Raw genomic sequence first — 24,793 nt, 5'->3', positions numbered from 1 at the left:
TCTGTGCCTCGCTGGGGGGTACGTGTCATAAGTTTATTTGCCTGTTATTATTCCAACAGCTTTCCCTTTTAGTTTTTGTGTTACTAAAACTAATCAAGTTTAATTAAACACAAAAGTGACAAAACCTATTGCATCATGTCACAAAAAAAAAATATTTTAGGTTTATTCAATTCTAATCATCCTATTTTTTAAGAATGATAGTTGAAACTTCTATTCATGTTTCACCCAAATAAAAAAAAGATTTAGAACAATCATTTTCTTCTAAAAATTGTTTGTAACAAATATTTGGTTGTTCTAGGCTTTCTGACTGCTCAAACGTCCACCCAATTATTCAAAAATCAAGTTGGGCTGAGTGATTACTCGATCGTAAATAAATAAAATAAATTCTGTAGCATATAAAAAAATTCAATATATCTCTTTCAATTGCATAATAATAGAGAATAAGAGGTAGCCTGTCCAGGACCTTAAGGTCCAAGGTTCTATTTTCACCAGGGGTTGGGATTTGGGTAGTTTCCATCCGCTGTGATGGCCTTCATGCCCCTCGGACATGGCTTAGCGCAGTTCTATTCTCACCAGAGAGTTGGGATTTGGATAGTTTCCATCCGCTGTGTAGCCTTCATGCTTCTCGGGCATGGCTTAGCGCTTAGCGTTTGTGTGACCTATGAGCCTTTCAAAAAAAAATTGCATAATAATAGTATAATACACTTCCTGATGAGAAATTAAGGATGTAATATTTCTAACTGTGATGTTTTATGCAGAGTATTGGTAACTTGGTGGTTTTTTTTTATTTTTTTATTTTTTATGTGTATGAGATTACTTTCATGATTTGGCTGATACACTATGGCTTCATTGGTTATCAGAGCAGCCAATGATGCAAATACCCCAAAATTCAGTCAGCGTCGATAATAAGATATCCTCACTGCATAAATAGTACAGACGAATGATGCAACTGTTGGACAAGAATTTTATTCTAGGGTATAAAGAACACTGTCTATTCCCTCTGCAACAGATCCAAGTTGTACTGTGATCTCAGTGATTGCTTCGTGCAATTTATCTGGGTCATGAGTACTTGCTTGTCTGCCCCATGACATATATCGAACACCTTGTATGGCATACCTTGAAACCATAAGTTGTCTTTTGTAGTCTTGAACTTTGTCGGTTGCTTTTCTAAGTCTCCTTTTGGTTTCCATCAAAGCTTCTTGTAGAGATTCGATGGTTTTCTGGGGATCGTCCTCGTATACGTCTTCCCTTATAGGGGAGAGGTTGAATCTGGGATCATCTCCACCTTCTTCTTCTTTAGAAGTAGAACCTTCACCAGTTCTAGACCTTTTTGCAGGTGGAGAGTTAGGAGTATCCATCCTTGAAGATTTCTTGAGGAAGATATTGGTTTATACTGATTCTTACTTTTGAATATTTATACGAATGGAATATGAAGGAAGTGTTGGACCAAGACTTAGTGTCTAGGTCAACATTGTGTTTTTGATGATTGTGTATGATTGTATACTAAAATGTGTGTGAGCATGCTTGACTTGAACATATCCTAAAATGCTAGAAAACATGCTTAAATGGTTATTTGGTTAATTGTTTAATATCTTAATTGTGCATATACAAATGAAGGCTTATGTATATCTCTATGTGAATTTGGTATCTATATATTTTTGAGATAGTGTTGGAAATTAAGTTTTGGAAACAAACATACATGGACTAAGTTAGGGCATCAATTTTCCAATTATCATATCCTAACCAACTTAGGTCCAAATGACTTGAAACTTGAACCACATGCACATGAAGGTTTAATATATGTTCTAGGACTATAATCATGAGAAATTAAGTGCATCACATATATATTTGGTCATATGCTTAAATTCCGCCAAAACTAGGTTTTACCTAATTTTGTGCATATGTGTTCTTCGTGAACGTGGTGAGCCAAATGAACTCCGATTTAAATGAAATTTCGTGTGCATCTTAGTTTTATCACTATGAACATATTTGACCTAGTAAAGTTTAAGAGAAAATGTCATTTACACTGAGTTTGCAAAATGACATTGAATTTACACTTAGAATTCATCGGTTTCACTATTAGTGACTTATTTGCTAGGTTGAGTGACCAAACGATTTCCGATTGTTATGAAATTTTATATGGACATTCTAATATATATAAAATGATTTATCATGCAGTAATATGAATTTTCTGGGTTGTTTTTCTAATGTAATTAACCTATGCGCTCTATATGAAGCTCTTTGAGCTTACATGCAATTGGGGAGTTCTACCTCCTATTTCTTTGTAGGTTAATCATCATGAGGATGTTATATCACTCAGAATTCAGTTTTCTCAAGTGAATTGAAGTCCGGTTTTCAAGTATGAGCTTGGATCTCTAGAAAACCAAGAAAAACCTATGTTCATCAACCTTCCACTAAGGCATTTTGATTGATGATTGGAATTAGCTTTAGGGCTGTATAATATGGATATATTGGTGCTGTCAAATTCAGAGTTTGAAGTCAAGATTGGAGGGACATGTTTGGTCAAGTGAAGGATCTCTTATCTTCATCAAACAAGATCTTGCACATGCTTCCTTTATTGAGGTCAATGATAAGATTTTTGTGAGAAGACAATTGATGAAGCTAAAGGACAAATGCAATGGTTGAAATTTGTAAGAGATGAGAAAGTATATTTTGCAACTAGACAAGACTTAGATTATGAAGATATTCTTGAAGACTACAAGCTCCAACGGTACACTAATCTATGGCTGAGATTGAATTGTTTTGAATTATGAATGGATCATATTACAACAAGACTTGAAGGGTTAAGATGATCATTTAAAGGTGAATCCAATGGTTGTGCATAAGACAACATTCTTGCTTGCAATTTTTGACTTAAAAGAAGATCTTACTTGATTTTTGGAGTCAAAGATGGCTGCAAGTTGCTACACATTTAAAAGGAAATTGTTGGAGATACCAATGCCAAGATTTGGTGCAAGTTTGATCAAATGGTCAAAGATGACAAAATTGTTGGAGATACCAAGGTCAAGATTTGGTGCAAGTTTAATCAAATTGTCAAAGATGGCTGCAAGTGCACATGACAACTCAAATCTTGCAAAGCTAGACTTGGAAAATAATGCAAGTGCAACGGCTACATATTGTAATGTCAAGATTTAATGATCTATTCATTCAATGGCCAAGATTTGCATATGTAATTGAAGGTCGAGATTTGAAGATGGAAAAAGATCCAATGGTGGAAATCACAAGAGCTTGGTAAATTATAAAGAGGGGTTCTTCCTCATTCCAACTTGGAGAAGCCAAAATTACATTGAAGAAATTCTTGCTCTCAAAGCTTTCAAGCTAGTTTGTGTCATTGAATCCAAGCTTCCACCCAAGCCACTCTAAAGGCTTCCTCACTATTTTGCTTTTGCAAAGAGGGAGTGCTTCTCATTTGGCTTCTTATTTTCAGATTCGAAAATCCTCATTATTCTTCATTTTCTATCCAACCCGTGAGGTGATATTGTGATTCTTGAGTGTTCCTCAACCCCATTTGCTTAGTGCAAACCTTGAGTGAACCATTTATACCGAACACTTGTAAAAGTCCCTTCATTGGGCAAAAACCTTGTTGAGGTTGAGTTTAAGGGAGTGCTTGAAACCCTTGGTTGTAAAGTTTGAAGATTATCTTGAAATCTTCAGTTTTAAGGGTGACCTAAAAACCCTTGTGAGTTTTGTGGAGCTCTTGAGAAAACCACATCCTTAGTGGAGGTTGAAAAATCCTAGGTTGGTGAACCTAGGTAGTAGATGTAGGAGAAGAGTCTCCGAACTACTATAAATTACTGTGTGGACTTTCTTGATTGCATTGCTTGCTTGTTGATTGATTAAGTGTTTTGATTGCAGAATTTTCTGAACCACTAATCTGTCCGTGCACTGTTCACATAGCTAAACTTTGAATTTTAATCTGAATTTTTGATATAGTATTCATTAGGGTGTTGTGATACTGCATACCAAATTTCATTGAATTCTAACTTGATTTGCTAGGTGAAATTTGAGTTGTAAAATCTGTGCGCAGTGTGTTGTTTAAAAAAATCTGTTTTTGCAATTCCTTGATTATTTGATAATTGATCATTCACCATATTGTATCACATCTTGCATTGAAATGAATATTGATTAAGATAATTATTAGAGTCCAAATTTGTGTGCTAATTGTTAATTGACATTGATTTCCTTTTAAATTATAAAAAGAGATTCCTATCGGAATTTGGGGACACAATTCACCCCCCCCTCTTGTGTTAAGTACGATCCATCAATTGGTATCGGAGCAAGGTTTGCTAAAACATAGGATTAACACCCTTATTAGCATTTTTATGACTTACACAAATTTGCATATTGAGGCCGAAAGCCTTTCTATGGATATTCCACCTATCTTTGATGGTGACTATCCATTTTGGAAGAATAGAATGAGAATATTTATTAAATCTAGAGGCATAGACGTATGGAGGGTAGTAAAGAATGGTCCTCATTGTCCTAGTAGGAGTAGAGGAGATGAATGGACAAATAAGGATATTGAATTAATGTGCTTAAATGTTTATGCTATTAATCTCCTTCATATCTCTCTTAGTAGGTGTGGACTTGACCATATTTCCGGATGTACAAATGCAAAGCAAGTTTGGGAAATGATGGAAAGAAAGTATGAAAGGTCAAATGGCGAAGTGTGCCTAGTGACCAAAGTGGAGGAGACCTCTAGTGATAAAGAGGAAGAAATCAAGGCCAACCTTTGCTTGGTGGCAAAGGAAGAAGAGTTATCATCCATTCCGAATGATATGGTAAATGATTCTACACTACCCACTTATGATGAATTGAGTAATGTGTATGATGAATTATGTGATGCTCATGGTGACTTAATTTCTAAATACAAGCATGCTACAAAAGAAATATCTAGGCTTGTGAAAATTGAGAAATCACATGTGGATGAGATTAATGACTTGAATGATAAGTATGTTGATCTAAATGCAAAGCATGATAATATATATTTATCTCTTGATGCTTTGATGAAAGAAAATGAAAATCTTAGAAATGAATTATCTATGCATGCTTCTAGTAGTAACATCGCAAATTGTAGTACTTCAAAGATTCATGATTTGGATGCCTTGCATGCTAGAGTGAATGAGTTAGAACAAGAGTTGAGAACATGGGATGAGCATGAATGTATAATTTTGAACAACTCTACTTCTTTGCAACTTGAGCTTGATGATGTGAAAGAAAAGTATAGGATGTTAGAAATTCAATTTTCTAAATTCTCTATGAGTTCATCAAAGCTTGATGAGTTGCTTGCCTCTCAAAGACACTACCTTGATAAGAGTGGACTTGGATTTGATCCTACGAAACTCAAAGAAACCTTGAGTAGTGTTAGTACCATAGTCAAGCCTTCAAAAGGCAAGGCCAAGCTAGCTCATCCCATGGGTGAGACTAGTACATCTAGGGAAACTCATCCTAGACTAAGGAGAGTTCACCTAAGGAGGTTGTGGGTGCCAAAGGGTTTGTGTGATATTGATGTGAAAGAATATGTGAAGAATTCTTTTAATATTAATGTATATGCAATTGTGGCCACTAACCCTAAAGGATCAAAGGTTTGGATACCTAAAACGTCTTGATCACATTTTATTTAGATGTGCTATGCATTAGTTTGGGATACTAGGCTTTATTGATTTGTTTCTCTTTTAAAAAAAAAAAAATAATAATAAATAAAAATAAAATAAAATAAAAAAAATAAAAAAAAAAATTGAATGCTAGAACCTAAATGAAGGGGCTGCCCAAATATGATTTTTAATGATTGTCATTGAAAACGATTTTATTAGGTTATATGATGCTTGGATGTTGTATGAGAGTTATGCATTTATACTATTTTTAATCTTTAGTGAAAAAGATTGCAAATTAAGCATGAAATGCATGATATGTATGACAAAGGTTGAATATGAGAAAATCATTGAACAAATTATTTTTGTAATTTTTGTATGAAGAGAAAACCTAAAGTTATCCACTTTAGGAGTTTTAATTTAAAGATGTTTTTTCTTGAATACAAAAGAAAATCTGGAGAAGTTTGATGATAAAAGTGATATTTGTATGCTTCTTGATTACTTATTTCTTTCTAGTGCACACAATGCTTTTGATGCTAAGCCTAGAATGGTTAAGGAAAGTGTTTGTGTTAATTTTTATGATATAACCACACTTGAGGTCAATGTGCTTGTAGAGAAATAATTTTCAGATTTGAAGGACCTTGGACATCCCAAGGAGTTAATCTAAAATGGTACCCGTGGGGTACTTATCTTGGATGAGGATGCACCATTGGTGAAGAGCTCAAAAGAAGATGAAGATCTCAAATAATGAAGCAACACCAATTGGTGAGGAAAGTGTGCAACCCTTGGGGGAGCAACTTTAAATCAAGGAAAATATATTCAAAACATGGACAAGCACAAACACTCTAAGGAAGGAACAAATATTAAAGGAATATCATCAAGATGCTCAAACAAAAGGCTAGGAGGGTTTCGACGGTCATTTCTTAAACCCTTAAACTCCTTTGCATTATTTTTGTTAGATGCTTAACTTTAACTCAATTGCATTTGGAATGTTTGATTTTGGATGATATATGCTTTAGACATGATTAAATGATGATGATACGTGCATTAAGTTTGAATGAAGCATCATGGGTGCATATTTGCTTAATTGGTATCTCTTGTTGTTTTTAATTGGATTGGAATACATTGATGATATGTGGTATGCATATTTTCTCAAATATTCATTGGTATGCATGATTGAAGGGGGAGCATGCCCTAAGTCTAGAAATTCATGTTTTATCATTAATTGAAAAAGATAGAACGTATGTTAAGTTTCTTAAGTGAACTTGTTGCATCTCTATAATTTGGAAGCAAAATGTGGAATACATGACTTCTAGTGTGCTTTTATTACTATTCATGAACGCATGTATTTGGTTGGTGTGAACTCCTCTCCCTATTCCCTCTTGATTGATTACATTATGGGGAAGAGATAATGATTAGAAAAGATGCATTAAAATGACATATTCTAAATTGATATACTTTCATGCGATATTTAGTATTCGAGCTTTTATTGACGAAACATATTTATCTTGTATCAAGCATGGTGCATCCTTAAACTAGTACTTGAATTGACATATGAAATGATTTATAGACCAAAGTTTAAGGGGGAGTGCATTTGTCATGTTTTGGTGAGAAGTATGTATGCTACTATGCTTGAAGTGAGGGGGAGCTAATATGAACATTACTTTGTACTCGATATATAGCTCACTTCATTTGCATGATTGGAAACAATTAAGAATTTGAGTATAAAATGAGAATTTCAATTAAACCTTAAGATCTTTTTGATAATTACAAAAAGGGGGAGAAAGAATATAGTTTTTGGATAAAGATTGTAGTTCTTGGAAAAAATGGTACATCTTTAGAAAACTACATTGCACATTTTGGAATCATCAAAAAGGGGGAGATTGTTGGACAAGAATTTTATTCTAGGGTATAAAGAACACTGTCTATTCCCTCTGCAACAGATCCAAGTTGTACTGTGATCTCAGTGATTGCTTCGTGCAATTTATCTGGGTCATGAGTACTTGCTTGTCTGCCCCATGACATATATCGAACACCTTGTATGGCATACCTTGAAACCATAAGTTGCCTTTTGTAGTCTTGAACTTTGTCGGTTGCTTTTCTAAGTCTCCTTTTGGTTTCCATCAAAGCTTCTTGTAGAGATTCGATGGTTTTCTGGGGATCGTCCTCGTATACGTCTTCCCTTATAGGGGAGAGGTTGAATCTGGGATCATCTCCACCTTCTTCTTCTTTAGAAGTAGAACCTTCACCAGTTCTAGACCTTTTTGCAGGTGGAGAGTTAGGAGTATCCATCCTTGAAGATTTCTTGAGGAAGATATTGGTTTATGCTGATTCTTACTTTTGAATATTTATACGAATGGAATATGAAGGAAGTGTTGGACCAAGACTTAGTGTCTAGGTCAACATTGTGTTTTTGATGATTGTGTATGATTGTATACTAAAATGTGTGTGAGCATGCTTGACTTGAACATATCCTAAAATGCTAGAAAACATGCTTAAATGGTTATTTGGTTAATTGTTTAATATCTTAATTGTGCATATACAAATGAAGGCTTATGTATATCTCTATGTGAATTTGGTATCTATATATTTTTGAGATAGTGCTGGAAATTAAGTTTTGGAAACAAACATACATGGACTAAGTTAGGGCATCAATTTTCCAATTATCATATCCTAACCAACTTAGGTCCAAATGACTTGAAACTTGAACCACATGCACATGAAGGTTTAATATATGTTCTAGGACTATAATCATGAGAAATTAAGTGCATCACATATATATTTGGTCATATGCTTAAATTCCGCCAAAACTAGGTTTTACCTAATTTTGTGCATATGTGTTCTTCGTGAACGTGGTGAGCCAAATGAACTCCGATTTAAATGAAATTTCGTGTGCATCTTAGTTTTATCACTATGAACATATTTGACCTAGTAAAGTTTAAGAGAAAATGTCATTTACACTGAGTTTGCAAAATGACATTGAATTTACACTTAGAATTCATCGGTTTCACTATTAGTGACTTATTTGCTTGGTTGAGTGACCAAACGATTTCCGATTGTTATGAAATTTTATATGGACATTCTAATATATATAAAATGATTTATCATGCAGTAATATGAATTTTCTGGGTTGTTTTTCTAATGTAATTAACCTATGCGCTCTATATGAAGCTCTTTGAGCTTACATGCAATTGGGGAGTTCTACCTCCTATTTCTTTGTAGGTTAATCATCATGAGGATGTTATATCACTCAGAATTCAGTTTTCTCAAGTGAATTGAAGTCCGGTTTTCAAGTATGAGCTTGGATCTCTAGAAAACCAAGAAAAACCTATGTTCATCAACCTTCCACTAAGGCATTTTGATTGATGATTGGAATTAGCTTTAGGGCTGTATAATATGGATATATTGGTGCTGTCAAATTCAGAGTTTGAAGTCAAGATTGGAGGGACATGTTTGGTCAAGTGAAGGATCTCTTATCTTCATCAAACAAGATCTTGCACATGCTTCCTTTATTGAGGTCAATGATAAGATTTTTGTGAGAAGACAATTGATGAAGCTAAAGGACAAATGCAATGGTTGAAATTTGTAAGAGATGAGAAAGTATATTTTGCAACTAGACAAGACTTAGATTATGAAGATATTCTTGAAGACTACAAGCTCCAACGGTACACTAATCTATGGCTGAGATTGAATTGTTTTGAATTATGAATGGATCATATTACAACAAGACTTGAAGGGTTAAGATGATCATTTAAAGGTGAATCCAATGGTTGTGCATAAGACAACATTCTTGCTTGCAATTTTTGACTTAAAAGAAGATCTTACTTGATTTTTGGAGTCAAAGATGGCTGCAAGTTGCTACACATTTAAAAGGAAATTGTTGGAGATACCAATGCCAAGATTTGGTGCAAGTTTGATCAAATGGTCAAAGATGACAAAATTGTTGGAGATACCAAGGTCAAGATTTGGTGCAAGTTTAATCAAATTGTCAAAGATGGCTGCAAGTGCACATGACAACTCAAATCTTGCAAAGTTAGACTTGGAAAATAATGCAAGTGCAACGGCTACATATTGTAAGGTCAAGATTTAATGATCTATTCATTCAATGGCCAAGATTTGCATATGTAATTGAAGGTCGAGATTTGAAGATGGAAAAAGATCCAATGGTGGAAATCACAAGAGCTTGGTAAATTATAAAGAGGGGTTCTTCCTCATTCCAACTTGGAGAAGCCAAAATTACATTGAAGAAATTCTTGCTCTCAAAGCTTTCAAGCTAGTTTGTGCCATTGAATCCAAGCTTCCACCCAAGCCACTCTAAAGGCTTCCTCACTATTTTGCTTTTGCAAAGAGGGAGTGCTTCTCATTTGGCTTCTTATTTTCAGATTCGAAAATCCTCATTATTCTTCATTTTCTATCCAACCCGTGAGGTGATATTGTGATTCTTGAGTGTTCCTCAACCCCATTTGCTTAGTGCAAACCTTGAGTGAACCATTTATACCGAACACTTGTAAAAGTCCCTTCATTGGGCAAAAACCTTGTTGAGGTTGAGTTTAAGGGAGTGCTTGAAACCCTTGGTTGTAAAGTTTGAAGATTATCTTGAAATCTTCAGTTTTAAGGGTGACCTAAAAACCCTTGTGAGTTTTGTGGAGCTCTTGAGAAAACCACATCCTTAGTGGAGGTTGAAAAATCCTAGGTTGGTGAACCTAGGTAGTAGATGTAGGAGAAGAGTCTCCGAACTACTATAAATTACTGTGTGGACTTTCTTGATTGCATTGCTTGCTTGTTGATTGATTAAGTGTTTTGATTGCAGAATTTTCTGAACCACTAATCTGTCCGTGCACTGTTCACATAGCTAAACTTTGAATTTTAATCTGAATTTTTGATATAGTATTCATTAGGGTGTTGTGATACTTCATACCAAATTTCATTGAATTCTAACTTGATTTGCTAGGTGAAATTTAAGTTGTAAAATCTGTGCGCAGTGTGTTGTTTAAAAAAATCTGTTTTTGCAATTCCTTGATTATTTGATAATTGATCATTCACCATATTGTATCACATCTTGCATTGAAATGAATATTAATTAAGATAATTATTAGAGTCCAAATTTGTGTGCTAATTGTTAATTGACATTGATTTCCTTTTAAATTATAAAAAGAGATTCCTATCGGAATTTGGGGACACAATTCACCCCCCCTCTTGTGTTAAGTACGATCCATCAGCAACAACACCTTAACCAATTTCAATTCCAATCTAAGCATGAATAATAATACATAACCCTCAAACTAAACATGAACAATGATACAGAACCCTCAAATTGAGACAACAGGCATAAATTTCCATCGCAGTTCGACTGCCTATTGTGTATACAAACAGTGCACTATTAGGATATTACCAAGCATAACTGATAACACCAGCAGTATATCAGAACTGTCATTAAACGCATACGATAAGCCTAATAATTCATTGACAATCTCAGAGCGACACTGCTCCACCCAAACAGCCTAAAACCCACATGTATAAAAGCAAATCCTCGAACTCAGTCCTTCACCACATGATACTGCCATTCACCTCTCCTCCGAACAATATGATAAACACACTTCATATAACAACAGGTTGGAACCAGCACGCTAGAAAAGCCAGTGCCCCGATGGCAGGTGGAGTCATTGGCCAACGGCAATACCTGTTGGGTGGGAATTACTGTGTACTGGCAGAAACTATCTCAAATCATGCTCCAAATGCCACTCGAAGCAGAAATCCTTCACCCTCTGGTCTTGGCCCTCTTCATACCAAGGCTGTTGTGAAAGGGGGATACCGAACCAGACATGGGAGAACCTTCATCACGAAGCGTACCATTGAGCAATGCTAGTTCTCTTAGCTGCTGTTTTTTGTAGAAATCCTGAGATTCGTCCTGATAAAGAAGAGTAAAACCAATGCCAAGGTCTAACTCAGGAAGAAATGGAAATGATACTTGCAAGCTTTATGCATCAAATAAAGGAACAAGCAACTTACAATAGGTTTCAATAAATCTTCAAGTATCTCACGTGCTTGCATTAGGCGAGTATCAACCATTTCAACTGGTAATTCTGCCTCGATGAGGATATGGAGAGGTTCATTCAGATGCTCATACCCTGGTTTCCCCCTCATCATTTCTTCCTTCAATAAATAAAAAATCCAACAAACTAGTATTGATGTTCAGACTTCAGATAATAAGATGGAAAAGGAAGGAAGAAGGAAGAGATGACTTCCCAATTTACATGGAAGAACATCAGGTGGATACTAATTTTTTGTTCTTTTTATGGAAACCACAGTTAGTTAGACACTAATCTTTTTCCTTCATATGGCAACTGCAGGTGGATGCTAAACTTAATCATGGGCCGAGCACCCCATTCAAATGAGCTGGCCTGCCTTTTTAGAAGGCTCAGTCACAGTTTTAACCCCATTGGACAAATGCCCAAGTCTCAACAAAAAATTTAAGGCTACCCTCAATTCACAGTTTTTTTTTTCATACATTTGCAATATTCTATGTATTATCCTTCTGTTTTACCATTTTAATGCAGCACGATTTCATTATAGATCCTCTCTCTGTTAGATTAATACATTACAAAGTTTGGTCAACCAGGCTCCAGCAAAATTGTTGACCTTATTTTATGCTTAAGCTTGGTAAAACTGCGGGAGCCTTGTGCAAGGGAGTTGTTTACCTTTTTATAGGCTAACATGTGGCCCAATGGTAAAGTTGCAATAGTAAACCTAGAGGTCACAAGTTCAATATCCACATATTATGTGCGAAAGACTTGGGCACGGATTTGTTTACCTAAGCTTGGTAAAGCTGATCCTGAGCCATACTGAGATCATCTGGACTGGACCCTCGCTACAAAACATACAGGTAAGGGGGTAAATGGGTGGGGCCAAGGGACTTTGTCGTGATCAGGCTTGGCTTGGCCACATTTGTCAGGCTCGAGCCGAACTCAGGCTGCCTAGAAAACTTGCGCTCATTCTCAGCTCCTCAAAACATATTAAATCTCAAAATCAGTTTGTTAAAGCCCATTTACATTAAATTTTAAAAAATCAAACAGTTTATCTTATATTCTCATATCTTTCTTATTTATAATAATCTCTATCACAAAAAAAACTGTTATCAATGAGTCATGATAAAATCTGTTTATATAAAGACACATTTTTTATATTATGTATAAAACAATACATATGGCCCGATGGCCCGAGCTTCCTTAAGCCCAAGCCTGGCCCCTTTAATTAACAGGCTTGAAAAGAGGCTCAAGCTCGGTTCATTTATTAATGGGGTCAAGCTTGAGCCGAGCCCTTACCGGTGCCCAACGGGGTTAGCTCACTAACGGCCAGCCCTTACACCCCTACATGCATGTGCAAACATGTACAGGCAAACAACAATCATCAGCAAAAAAGGAAAAAAAAAACTCATTGTTACCCTTGCTAGATCCTTGATGCTACCACGACCTCTGATAAGAACACGGCACTCCGTACTTGCTTCCACTCGCTTAAGAGAATTGCCCCTAGGGCCAAGGAGGCGCCCAACAAAGTTGTACTGTAACACTAAAGTAATTTCAGAAGATGCTAAATAATGAAGTAGAAACAAACAGGATCACAATAGAACATCCATACATTAGGATATTTGTTGATTGGAATATCCACCCTGATTGTTCTCTTAACAATAAGGCCAGATGAGCTACCTTGAGAACTCAACCAGTTTTGTGGTGTTGAGGGCTGTGATAAACCCGACATCTGCACATTATAGTTCCTATAGAGTCAGAAACATAGTAGCATACAAACAGAGCCCTGATTTGTACCATTATGAGAAAGATCGAAAAATTAAAGGGAAAAGAAGCTTTGCAGATTCCCACGACTGCCTTGGAAAACCTTAGAAACTTATTGTCTTAAAGGAAATGAAGTAAAACGATTGAAGCATGCCGACATTGAAGTGTAATCACGAAGATAAAGAATTGCAGTAAAAAGAGGTAAATTTCTTTTGCCAATCAATAGTAAGCTCAACAGCCATAAGAGTTTGGCTAACTGCTCCAGATAAACAAACTGAGTAACTCTATCTGCTTCAGCAAAAGAAACAGTAGGTACTTTTCCATAAATTGTTCCAACATCTCGTCTTACAACACAAACTGAAAAACAACCATCTACTTCATTGAATGATCAGCATTCTACATGAAAAATACAAGACTCCCATCAATCTTCCTAAACCATGAACAGCCCTTAGCTTAATTTCTCCAAATTAGGCTCAGCAAGAAATTCAGCAAAAACCAGAATGTTTTGAGAAAAATGAAGGTATTCCTAGATGCCTCTTTTGTCTTGACAGCCACAAATTGAATGGACTGCCATCCAATTAAAAGAGAACCTGGAACAGAGTGCTAAGCTAAGATCTATTATCACAGCGATGGTAACCTCATACTTTCTGTCACAGCAAACTTCACATAAACGGAAGCATAATTCGTAAGTTAGCAACAAGTGTACAAAAACAATTTAGTCAGAAATGCTTCTAGAAAACAGTAAAATAAGATGGAAAAAAGGGTTATGTTAATGGTCAGTATCCGTACATCTGATTGAAAACGTGATGCCCATCCGTTCATATCGGCTCCTCCATTTGAAAATATCCCTCCAGAAGCCAGGGGGCTAGCATGTTCAAGCCCACTATGCCCTAAAACTGATGCATTCCCCAACAGCGTGGTTACATGCAATATTTCTGCTCCAAAAATGTCAATTTTCAAGAACATGTACCAGTTAGCATGGGTTAACAAATTAGTCAGCAGTCACCACAAAATGGGCAGACAAGATGGATGAAAGTTAAAGTGCAAATTTATTATAGGATGAAAGCTTAAATACCACATTTACAGTCCCATCCTGTCATATTAATACACAGCAAGAATTAGATGGTTGCAGACAAAGGCATGGTTTAAGTTTCAAGAACTCAGTTTAACACACCCTCAATTGGTGCTCTCCAGAATCAAGATCTCAAAACATTACTGACATTGCCAGTAATTAGTGATATGGAGGAAGTCTATATTTCCTTTTCTAATGGGTGTTGATGTATGTGAAGTAAGAGACTGAGAGCCGATTCAAAAAGGTTGAGAATCAGTCTTGAGAGTGGACTGTGTGACCCTGGAAGGGGGGGGGGGGAGAGGAATATATGACTATATGAGCCAAGATAAGTGCAAAGATCTTATGTCTCTACACCTTTTACTTGCCTACATGTCCAAATCCAAGTCTATCCTCATCAGCATAATCCATACAAAACACTGAATAAATAATAGCAAAGCTAGTTCCCAAAAAAAATGCTACTACATACCAATAAAAAAAGCTCCATGATCCGGAGTATCAAGAAGAAAAAAAAATATAAGAGAAAAATAGTTGCAGTAGTCAGCAAGGTGAAATAAAAGTCTCATTGCATATATGCTTCCATTCAATTTTCACAACAGCCAAAGACCAAACGGCTGTATACTGCCGAGAACATAAGACTACCTCTAAGGGTAGGTGTACATAACCGAGCGGTCAATTGCCCATCCCAAAAGTGCTATAGTGCGGAGCCATAATCTATTGCCTCTTAAGATTAGTTACTTTCTCATTCAACTAAATAAATTAACTTGTTGGGTTGGGGCATTATAGATCATTTATACATATTCTAACACTCCCCTCACGTATAGGCTGAAAAATCTGACGGCCCAACATGTGCACAACAAACGAGGCCCAACACTAGGGCTACTCTCACACAAGGCCCTTACTTGGGGCAACAACAAATACACAAAAGCCCACACTTGAGGCAATGACAAATAGGGGTTTAAATTGCGAAAGTTAAAGTCTGAACCCAAGATCTTCCGCTCCGATACCATGTTAGGATTAGTTACTTTGCCATCCAACCCAATAAGTTGACTTGTTGGGTTGGGGCATTTCACATCATTTATACATGTTCTAAGAGCCCTCAAATCCTAACTAAATGCATTTTAACCAGCTATAACATGATTATATCAGTTGTAGGATACCCGCGACCATACACTCATGCTAAGACTATAATCCAATATAAAATCTACTATCCCTATAGGTCATAATCATATAAATTCCATTTGACCTAGATAACTTGTATCTTGCAGAACATTCTCAAATCATCAAAAAATGGACATTTAAAAGCTACAGAAGTTTGATTGAGTTTCGAAGTTCAAACCTAAAATAGTACAACGAAAGAGAGAATGGACCAAATCTCAAGGTCATACACAAACAGATAACATGTCAGAGGCTCTTTTCACGATACAAATACAATCTTTTCAAGAGTTATAGAGCGCGCATATTGATCATGTAAAAATTAACTGAATCCACCAAAAATATATCCTTTTTTAATGGAAAAATAATGCACCAGGAAAAGCATCCAAGAGCATTACAAAGAGGCCAAACTAATGGCCTCAAGCAAATTGTTGCCTATCCCACACTGGAGTTGGCTACGAGTACGACTGTGAAACACCCTTTTTGAAATTTATCATATTCGACATTTGATAGAACCCCTAAATAGGGTGCCTGTGCTTCTGTCATTGCCTCATCGATACTAGAGACACGCTCATTTGTTAAGAAAAGTCGTTATCATCCCAAAACCTAGATAGAGATAGAGACAAATCCATAATCTACTTAATGTCAGCAATTGACAAGTCATATCACTATTTTAGAAAAACCAGCACAATTCATCAAGGAAAGACGAGCATGGAGGCAACTAGAGTTGGAGTTATTAATAATTTCTTTTCCTGTGATTAAATTTTGATGAGAGAGCCTTGTTTTTTGGTTTGGTAGGGGGTGTATAATGTATTAACTAGAAGTGTGGGAGGTTTTGTGGTATCATATCCAACTTCTCTTTGTGGATTGCAGTGCTGTGAACTTGATTAGTATTTTGTTTCAAGTAAAAAAAGATTATACTAGGATGAAATATGCCAGACTATGAATTTGGGGTTCATTCTTTCATCGTCGCAATTGTTTTTCAGCTGAATAGTTAGTTATCAGCGGACAGCTGAGGATTGGAATAGTGAGGACTGCAAGATTTGCTTAGTATCCAATAGAACAATACGGCTTGTTTAAAATGCACCCCAACTTTTGAAATTGATTTTCACAGGGGTGTTACATCAAAGGCAGGTGCTTCATAAGGTTTTAAGAGAGCAAAAGTTCTATTTAGCCCTGCAAGAAGATGATCATCTTCGTCACCGCTTCAGGCATTTGGTTAGTGTTTAGCTTCTTGTATATCTATGTTTTGTTTAACCACTTCCCTTTACTTTCAAAAAGGAAATCGAGTCTTCTTTTTTGGGAAGATTAACTTGAAGAACTTCTTCCTGATGTGTTGCATGCAGAAGCGACAAATCAGATACCAATTCATCCTTTTGAGATAGTTAGTGACTATTGTCCTATTTATTAATCTTTATTCTCCATTTATAGTTAGTAATAAGCAACTAAAGTAGTTGCTTCAGTCAGAGAACTACAACCATAAACGGAAAACAAAAGCAAACAACAATTTCAAGTCTAATCCCAAATGGTTCCCCTTTTGACATGCCAGGACATTGTAGGCTTAAAACTCACCTCGATTTAACAATCGATAAAGAATTGGTACCACAGGCATAAATGGACTAAGTTTCTGCCGTTCTGCCAGTAACTCAGAGAGATATCTGCCAATAGAGAGATAAAGAAAAGGTAGCATCAATTATTTCAGCAGTTACTGAATATTTGCCATACATAGAAACACTTCTAAGAAAATAATAACATATTGTAAAAACGTGCAGTTTTATGAAGTAGAACACGCTACACACTGTGCATGTGAGTTCAGAGAAAACTGCATGGCCACATGTAGAAAAAGTAGAATCAACAAAAATGGCGAGAACTAGACCAAAGACGAACATTGAATTCATAACAAGATACGATACTCATAAGTAATCCTGCAAGGTTAAGTTACAACAGATGGAATTAAATACTTAAAGATAAGCATCATCAAAGAGCCTAATTCCATTTATGACAAAGACATCGCCATAAAGTTGTGTTGTGACTCGCGAGTATAGCACATGCAAAAAAAATAAGCACCGCTGTTGGCATATCACCCAAAAGCAAATTGCGGAATCAACATCAACTTGTATGGTATGCATGCACGGCCATTATGCAAAAATACATGATCATATACTATCATCTGTACTGTAAGAGAAATTCAACTAAATCCACCTTGTAACTAGATCATATATTGTAAGGCTTTAAGCCTTTAACAAAAAAAAAAATTTTAAAATAAAGAACATAATGGAGACACTCAATTTCACAAACTAAGATGACAATGAAGGGTTCATAGTGAAACTAGAAGTGAATCTCAGCTGCAAGTATGCTGGATAATCTAATAACTTTCATGATGGCAATGATCACTGATATACTAGCAATAATCAAACCAATCAAACACTTGCATACTAAACTCAAACATCCATCACTGATTAAACTATAAAGATCCCTGCCGAGCATCAACAAGTCAAGATTCACGGATTAAACCAGAACACACTGAGCAAATCATAAGTCACAAACCTGCATCAAAAATAGATCGAAGTATAAACTATAAAGTTCAAAGGTATAAACAATAAAGATCCCTGCCGAGCATCAACAAGTCAAGATTCACGGATTAAACCAGAACACACTGAGCAAATCATAAGTCACAGACTTGCATCAAAAATACCTAGATCGAAGTAAACATAAGAGTGATCTAGATCTCCGATCAGTTATAATAAATGAGTGAAACTGTAAAACCAGAAAGGGAATGAGAAGTTACTTCTCCTTATCCAGGATCATGGCAGAGGTGGATGAAGGAGCGGACCGTAGCCCAGATATATGAGGAGAGTGGGGAGCAGACGGTGACGGAGAGTAAGTCATATACCTACCGCCGCCACCTCCTCCTCCGCCGACGCCCGACGATGTCATTCTTGTTCCTCTCGTCGGTCGTCGTGCAGTGTGGTTTTGTGGCTGGTGGGGGAACGATCCCGACCAGACGCCTTTTGTCTATCCAGCGTCGCTCGCTTCACTCGTATACATATATATACCCACATACAATCATGGTATGATTCACACAATACATCGGCTTCCTTGCTGGCTGCAATTTTTCCTCAAATTTTTTTTTTCCCTATTTCAAGCGTCCAACTCGAAATCACTTTCACTTGCGTGAATGAATGGGCCTAGACTGAGTGAAAAGGCCCAATCCGAAGCACACTACTATTCTACAGCATAATTTTTCAAAGGGGAAAAAAACCAAGATGTCATTTTTATGGAAGAAAAACATCCTAGGCTATCGTTTTTCTTTCAAAAAAATAACACAACCCTATCGATTTCTTGAGAGATTACAAATCGACAGAAGTTGTCATTTTTTGCAAAGAAAAACGACGGATGGTGTCATTTTTTTAACAGATAAACAACATTGTGTTATCGTTTTATAACTTGAGAAACAGACCTGGTATGCCGATTTTTATTTCAGCCATATTCTAACCAGAAATCGCTCAACGTTTAACAACTACACACTCACTCGTACTACATATAGAAATCGGCAAACCCACATGTTCAATTTGAGAGATTTCATTAGATATAGAAATATTTAAAAGAGAATTCACAATACCTTACCTATCCTCTAAAGCTTTTGGACGTTGATGATGAGAAATTTTTAGTCCTCTACTTGCACGGTTTTGGACGTCGATTCAAGTGTGGAAAATCGATGGCAGCTGGAGTCCCAATATGGGAAAATCGATAAGAGACTTGAAGTTTGAATGTGTGTAAACTTAACACTAATATTTCTAATATTATATAAAACAAGGGTAATTTGGTCTTTTCACTACAAATTTGTGTGTAGACTTATAAATTTATGGTGCAAACTTAGTTTAAATGTGTTTAAACTTAACACTAATATTTCTAATATTATATAAAACAAGGGTAATTTTGTCTTTTCACTACAAATTTGTGTGTAGACTTATAAATTTATGGTGTAAACTTATTATGTGTAAAGAGTGGTGTAGAGATAATAGATTAGTGGTTTGTAAATAAAATTCTCCTTTAGGATTACTAGATTAGTACTCGGCCTAGGCAACAAGTGTCACGCCCTGTCCCAGGAACGTGACTTATTGGCAACACGTGTGTGCACCCACGTGCCGCCACCTAAAATACCAAGACTCAAATACCATAATACCAACACAAATTTAAACAAAAATCCGGCAGCACCTCCCCGTATATCTGAGAATGCCTCCTGCACAACATATAACAATTTAAACCAACAATTCCCATACCACCAACTAAATATCCAGGGCCTCAGGCCATATCATCCCAAACATAAATCATCATACACACATACATACCAAGGCATCAAGCCTAACCATCCAAAATCTTCATTTATCCCACACATTACATACTTGTATATATCCTAATATACCATTAAGCCAAAGACTAACCAACACCACACAAAATAAAACAACAAACCACCACAAGTCCAGGCCATCACGCTCGTCCCTGCTGATCCGTAGTCGGAGCACTAGCGCTAGTACCTATATCACCTGAGGAGGGGGGAAAATAAACGGTGAGCAGGAGGCTCAGTAGGGATAATGAATATGAGTATAAAATAAGTAATAAGGCCGGAATGTCATAAGAAATAAAGCTATGCAACAATATGCCATGTCATTAAACAAATGCAATTCTTACATCTAACCGAGCCATGTCGCTAGAGCCAATTAACCAGAACCACTAGCACACGCTCTCACAAATATTCCATACCATGCCACTAGAGCCAATTAACCGGAACCACTAGTGCATGTCCATACAAGTACTATCAACCGTGTCACTAGAGCCAAATAACCGGAACTACTAGTACACGTTGATGTACGCACCAAATCCAATCCACCACTTCCACCATGCATCAAATGTAATATCACACATGAATGTTATGCAACTAAATTCAATTGCGCGCAATTTCATTCAAACATATGATAAGGAGCATTGACTACTCGATAGGTGATCGAGTGTCCAAGGGTAATGCCTCAAACACAATCATTTAACAACAAGGGTATCTCACGCACAATAGTATACATGCAAAGGTTTGTTTCCCCTTGAACAATAAGGCGGAAACGAATGAAATTAACCACAATTCGGGTAGCCAAAAGTGTTCGAAATTGAGGGTTAAGAAAATCCCTACCTCGTTTTGGCCAAACACCACAACTCTTCCAAGCCCAATCAACCTAAACCATACACGCATTTGCAATTCAATTTACATCCCAAAATTATTATTTTCCAAACCAACTACTCACATTTATCTCAAAATTTCAAGGTAAACTACTCACCTTGCCCAAATCTTCAAACCCTAGGACAACCACCTCTCCTCCTATCTCCACACTTCAATCCAAGCTCAAATCTAGCATTAATATACATAAACTTTGATTACTCAACAATCTTTTACCCCAAAACTTCCAATTTCACGAAATCCCACAAAACCCATAAACCCTAGCTTGAAATCCATGGAAATCTTACCTCAATCTTGAAGAAATCTTGAAAACCAAGCTTTAGAAAGTCCAAACAAGCTTCTTTCTCCTTGATTCACACCAAAATCCTTCTTCTCTCTAGTTCTCTCTCTCTCTCGGCGTTCTCTCTGTCAAATGTGTGAGAAATAGTAACCCAGAACTGTCTAAATGTGTTTTAAAACGAAATTTATCGTCGAGTGTCCGGACGGCTCATAAAGTGTCCGGACACTTTGTGAAGAAAATGAGACAGATTGCATATCTGCTCAAAAACTGCTCGAGGTGTCCGGACACTTCACATTTTTTTTTTATTTTAATTTGGGTTTTCACAACAAGAGTAGGCCCAAGACTAGTCCAGCTACCAAGCCCAATGTGAAAGATCCTTCAGTCTTAAGTCCAACCACCCACGACAAGCACGAAGCCACGAACAATGACAAGAATTAGTTCATCTAGCAAGCTTGACTAGTACGTTATGCTCTCCTCTCGTACAATTTTCACTTTTTTTAGAGCTTTTTATTGCAAGTAGGCATGGTATGAATGGCTCCCAAAGACAAGTGTGTGTGTAAAAATACCATGTTGAAAACTTAGCACTTGAAAAGAGGCAGCATTGGACTTATCATTTAGGTCCAAGGACATTCAAGGGTTTTGTGGTGTAACGACTCTCCACCTCATGTGCCATTGGGACACGTACACCACCAAGATAATAAAAAACAATATTATATTTTTTGGTCAAAATTTGATTAGAGTCCTAATTCACATAGAAAATACATTCTATCAAATTTCGTTTTTCATTTGTTTTTTGTTTTTTTATAAAGAGGATGATACCTCAAGATTTTATTAAAACTCTCACTTATGACGGAGGAATACGGAGGTTATAAACAAAAAGACCTTCAAGGAGAAGGAAAGAAAAAAAACAAGAAACAAACCAGCAACAACATAAACAGAAACAAAAGGAACCAAAAACCAGATAACAATTTCCAAAGAGGAAGGCAAAGACCCGAAGAAAGAAAGAGTCTATCTCAAATCCAAGCAACGAACTCTGAAACTCCATTAACCCCTTGATTTAGCTAGCTGATCTGCGACCATATTTTATTCCCTTCGAGAATGGATAAACAAACAATTGTTGAAATGATTTTTCAATACCTCAATAGCATTTCGATCATGATAGAGTTTCCAATGGACATTTGAATTATTATTTAATCAGCTGATAACGTTTGTCGAATCCGACTTTAAAACAAGCATATTTCATCTGTTTTTTGTTATTGAGTGCTGCCGGTTCAAGTTAGTTCGACGGAAGCCTCTTTATTAAGATTTTAACTTTTGATTGTATAGTGATTGATACATTTATTTGTCTGCTGCTAGTCCCAAGCAAACACATATGTTTGAGGCACTAGCTAAAATAACTTGGCGAAGGAACAGATCGTAAAAAAGAAAAGAATGCTCGATCCATATTGCTTGAAATTGCATTATAATTTACAGCAATGTGAACAACTGAATGAGTTGGAGGCACTTTCTGTGGTGAACATGTGAAATAGAAAAGAGGAAAGAAAAACATGATCCGAATGAATCAGCTCACGAGTGGTGTTTGCGCAGTTCGGACCAATCTCAGAATGGCAATTCAGGAGGCAATGTTGCACAAATCACAGCTTAACTGGTGCAGAATATATGCTGTATATGCTGTATGCAGTAGCAGAATTCGGAGTAGAAAGATCCGTCTTCTCTATCGAAGCTTTAAATGGTTGTGTAAAGTGTAGCGATGATCGGACCGAGATGCTTCATCCCCTCCACTTAAGTCCAGAGCTTGGTTGGTTCTATTGAAGCACAAGAAGCCTCCCCCAAATATTGCAGATGTTCAGATGGGTAGTGCTTGAATGTTCTTTGCAGATCCAAATAGTATTATGAATTCTGTTTGAACTTGTTTTTTTTTCCTAGTGATGTGGAGTCCTCTAGGCCTCCTCCAGAATCCTTGATCAAAACGAGCAGAGAATGAATTTGGCAGGAGGAAGCACCAGACCTGCAAAGCAAACAAGACAAATGGATATCAGATTCTGCGAAAACCAAGTAAGAGACTTCCATTTGATCTCCACACTAGAACTCTTCATTCTCCTTCCAGTCTGTGGTTCCTCTGACAAATCAAAGGTTGCCCCTTTCATTCTCAGCTGCTGAATACACCTTGTGAGAGCTCGGCTGTCGTTCCTCTCGCTCTGCAACTTCTTCCACACTTTCCAGTACCTGCAAAGCTTGACCTGAACCAAGAACACAAACACAAGTGAAGTTGACAAGGACAGAACACAAGGGATCCACCATTTCTTGCAAGTGTGGTGTTCCTCCTCCTTTGAAGAGGTAAACAAGCTGGTGAAGAAGAACCCATGAAAGACGAAGAAGAAACAACACAGTTGAAACAATTCTCTTCTGATTGAGTCCATACTGGACTCTTTAGCCGCAATGCGGCGGCCAAAGATATCTTCCTCCCTTTGCCATAGCTTTAGAAGCAAGAGATGGCCAGGGCTTTGAGATATCTCCATTAATGGGTGGTGTTGGATGGCTGAGATTGTGTCCACGACACAAACTAGCTTCTTTTGTTCATGCTCTTCGTCTACTGGGATTTCGACAACATGAGAAACATCCTTCATTTCCGCCATTGATGAACAGAGAGAAACACAACGAAAATTCAATACCAACAAAAAATGAAACGAAAAAATTGAAAGCGGATTTCTAAGATTAAATTTCAAACAAAATCTTGAAAATGTAGGAAGAGAGCTCGAAGATTGCAGCAGTTATGAATTTTTTTTTAATTTTGCTTCGCTTTGATCGTTTCTTTAGTGATCCTTCAGTGAGGAGTGTCTGATATTTAAATTGTTGTTGAAAAAGCTTTTGAGACTCAACGGTTACATATCGCGTTCAACGGTCAGATTTTCCATTTCTTCAATTATTTTAATTTCTCCTTCAACGGCTACCTTTTGTTCATTTGTGGGCCCAAAGCTAAGCCCAAGCATAGTCCAATCTGTCTGTGGGGTCCAGCCCAAACAAATGTGAACTGAATGAATCCCACTCACGACTTTACCAGCTGGAGCTGACTATACGAAACATGGACCTTAACTCCCCCTTGGACAGCTCTAGTCACAATACACTCATTATTAATAATTAGTAACTCATAAAAATTCTAAACTTTTATAAATACATCCAAACTATATAAATTTGAGACACTTTACAAACATATTCCGTAATCAAATCTATCATTGCCGATCATATTATAGTCTATTGGGGTCATTCTCAAGTTGAAGCTTGTCAGAAACGTAAAATTCCGGCTCGTAATTATGTTAAGAGTCGGTATTCTAGATAAAAAATCGTCTAAAAATTCATTGTTTTGGATCAAACTCGGGTTATCAATTTCTAGCAACGTCTTGACCGGAAAATTGATGGAATGGTGGTGATGCTGAAAGGCCCACTATCAAGCCAAAAAAGTATGATTTGGGCCTTTAATGGCCTTATTGGAAGCCACGTGTAACGCAATCAGCCATTGAACAGCAACCCCATGGACGACTAGTCTACTACTTCCATTTCCCCCATTTTTTAAATTTAATTTAATTTTACTTGGTAAACAAATAAAACTAATTTTTATTTCATGAATATAAATGAATAATCATTTTTTCAAATTATTCATTAACA

General features: G+C 36.6%; 2 protein-coding genes and 1 long non-coding RNA gene across 3 annotated transcripts; all 3 read right to left on the bottom strand.

The window, feature by feature from the left end:
* Nucleotides 1-10,830: 10,830 nt before the first annotated feature.
* On the bottom strand, nt 10,831-18,723 carry LOC119989044 (KH domain-containing protein At5g56140-like). Its single transcript, XM_038834335.1, has 7 exons — nt 18,412-18,723; nt 17,196-17,281; nt 14,189-14,334; nt 13,248-13,367; nt 13,054-13,170; nt 11,622-11,765; nt 10,831-11,520 (listed from the first exon to the last, which is right to left on the bottom strand). The coding sequence occupies exons 1-7, from the start codon at nt 18,558-18,560 to the stop codon at nt 11,371-11,373; spliced, it is 912 nt and encodes a 303-aa protein (XP_038690263.1). The 5' UTR covers nt 18,561-18,723; the 3' UTR covers nt 10,831-11,370.
* Nucleotides 18,724-20,112: 1,389 nt separating this feature from the next.
* On the bottom strand, nt 20,113-21,183 carry LOC119989797. The gene is made up of 4 exons (XR_005465896.1): nt 21,138-21,183; nt 20,951-21,021; nt 20,806-20,848; nt 20,113-20,170 (listed from the first exon to the last, which is right to left on the bottom strand). It is a non-coding gene; the product is annotated as an uncharacterized LOC119989797 (long non-coding RNA).
* A 1,741-nt stretch (nt 21,184-22,924) lies between these two features.
* On the bottom strand, nt 22,925-23,955 carry LOC119989584. Its single transcript, XM_038835200.1, has one exon. The coding sequence runs from the start codon at nt 23,764-23,766 to the stop codon at nt 23,095-23,097; it is 672 nt and encodes a 223-aa protein (XP_038691128.1). The 5' UTR covers nt 23,767-23,955; the 3' UTR covers nt 22,925-23,094.
* Nucleotides 23,956-24,793: the final 838 nt, after the last annotated feature.

This window comes from Tripterygium wilfordii, chromosome 21, assembly GCF_013401445.1.
Source record: "Tripterygium wilfordii isolate XIE 37 chromosome 21, ASM1340144v1, whole genome shotgun sequence".
NCBI lineage: Eukaryota > Viridiplantae > Streptophyta > Magnoliopsida > Celastrales > Celastraceae > Tripterygium > Tripterygium wilfordii.
Note: the sequence above shows the minus strand (reverse complement) of the source record. Positions and strands in the feature narration are given on the sequence as shown.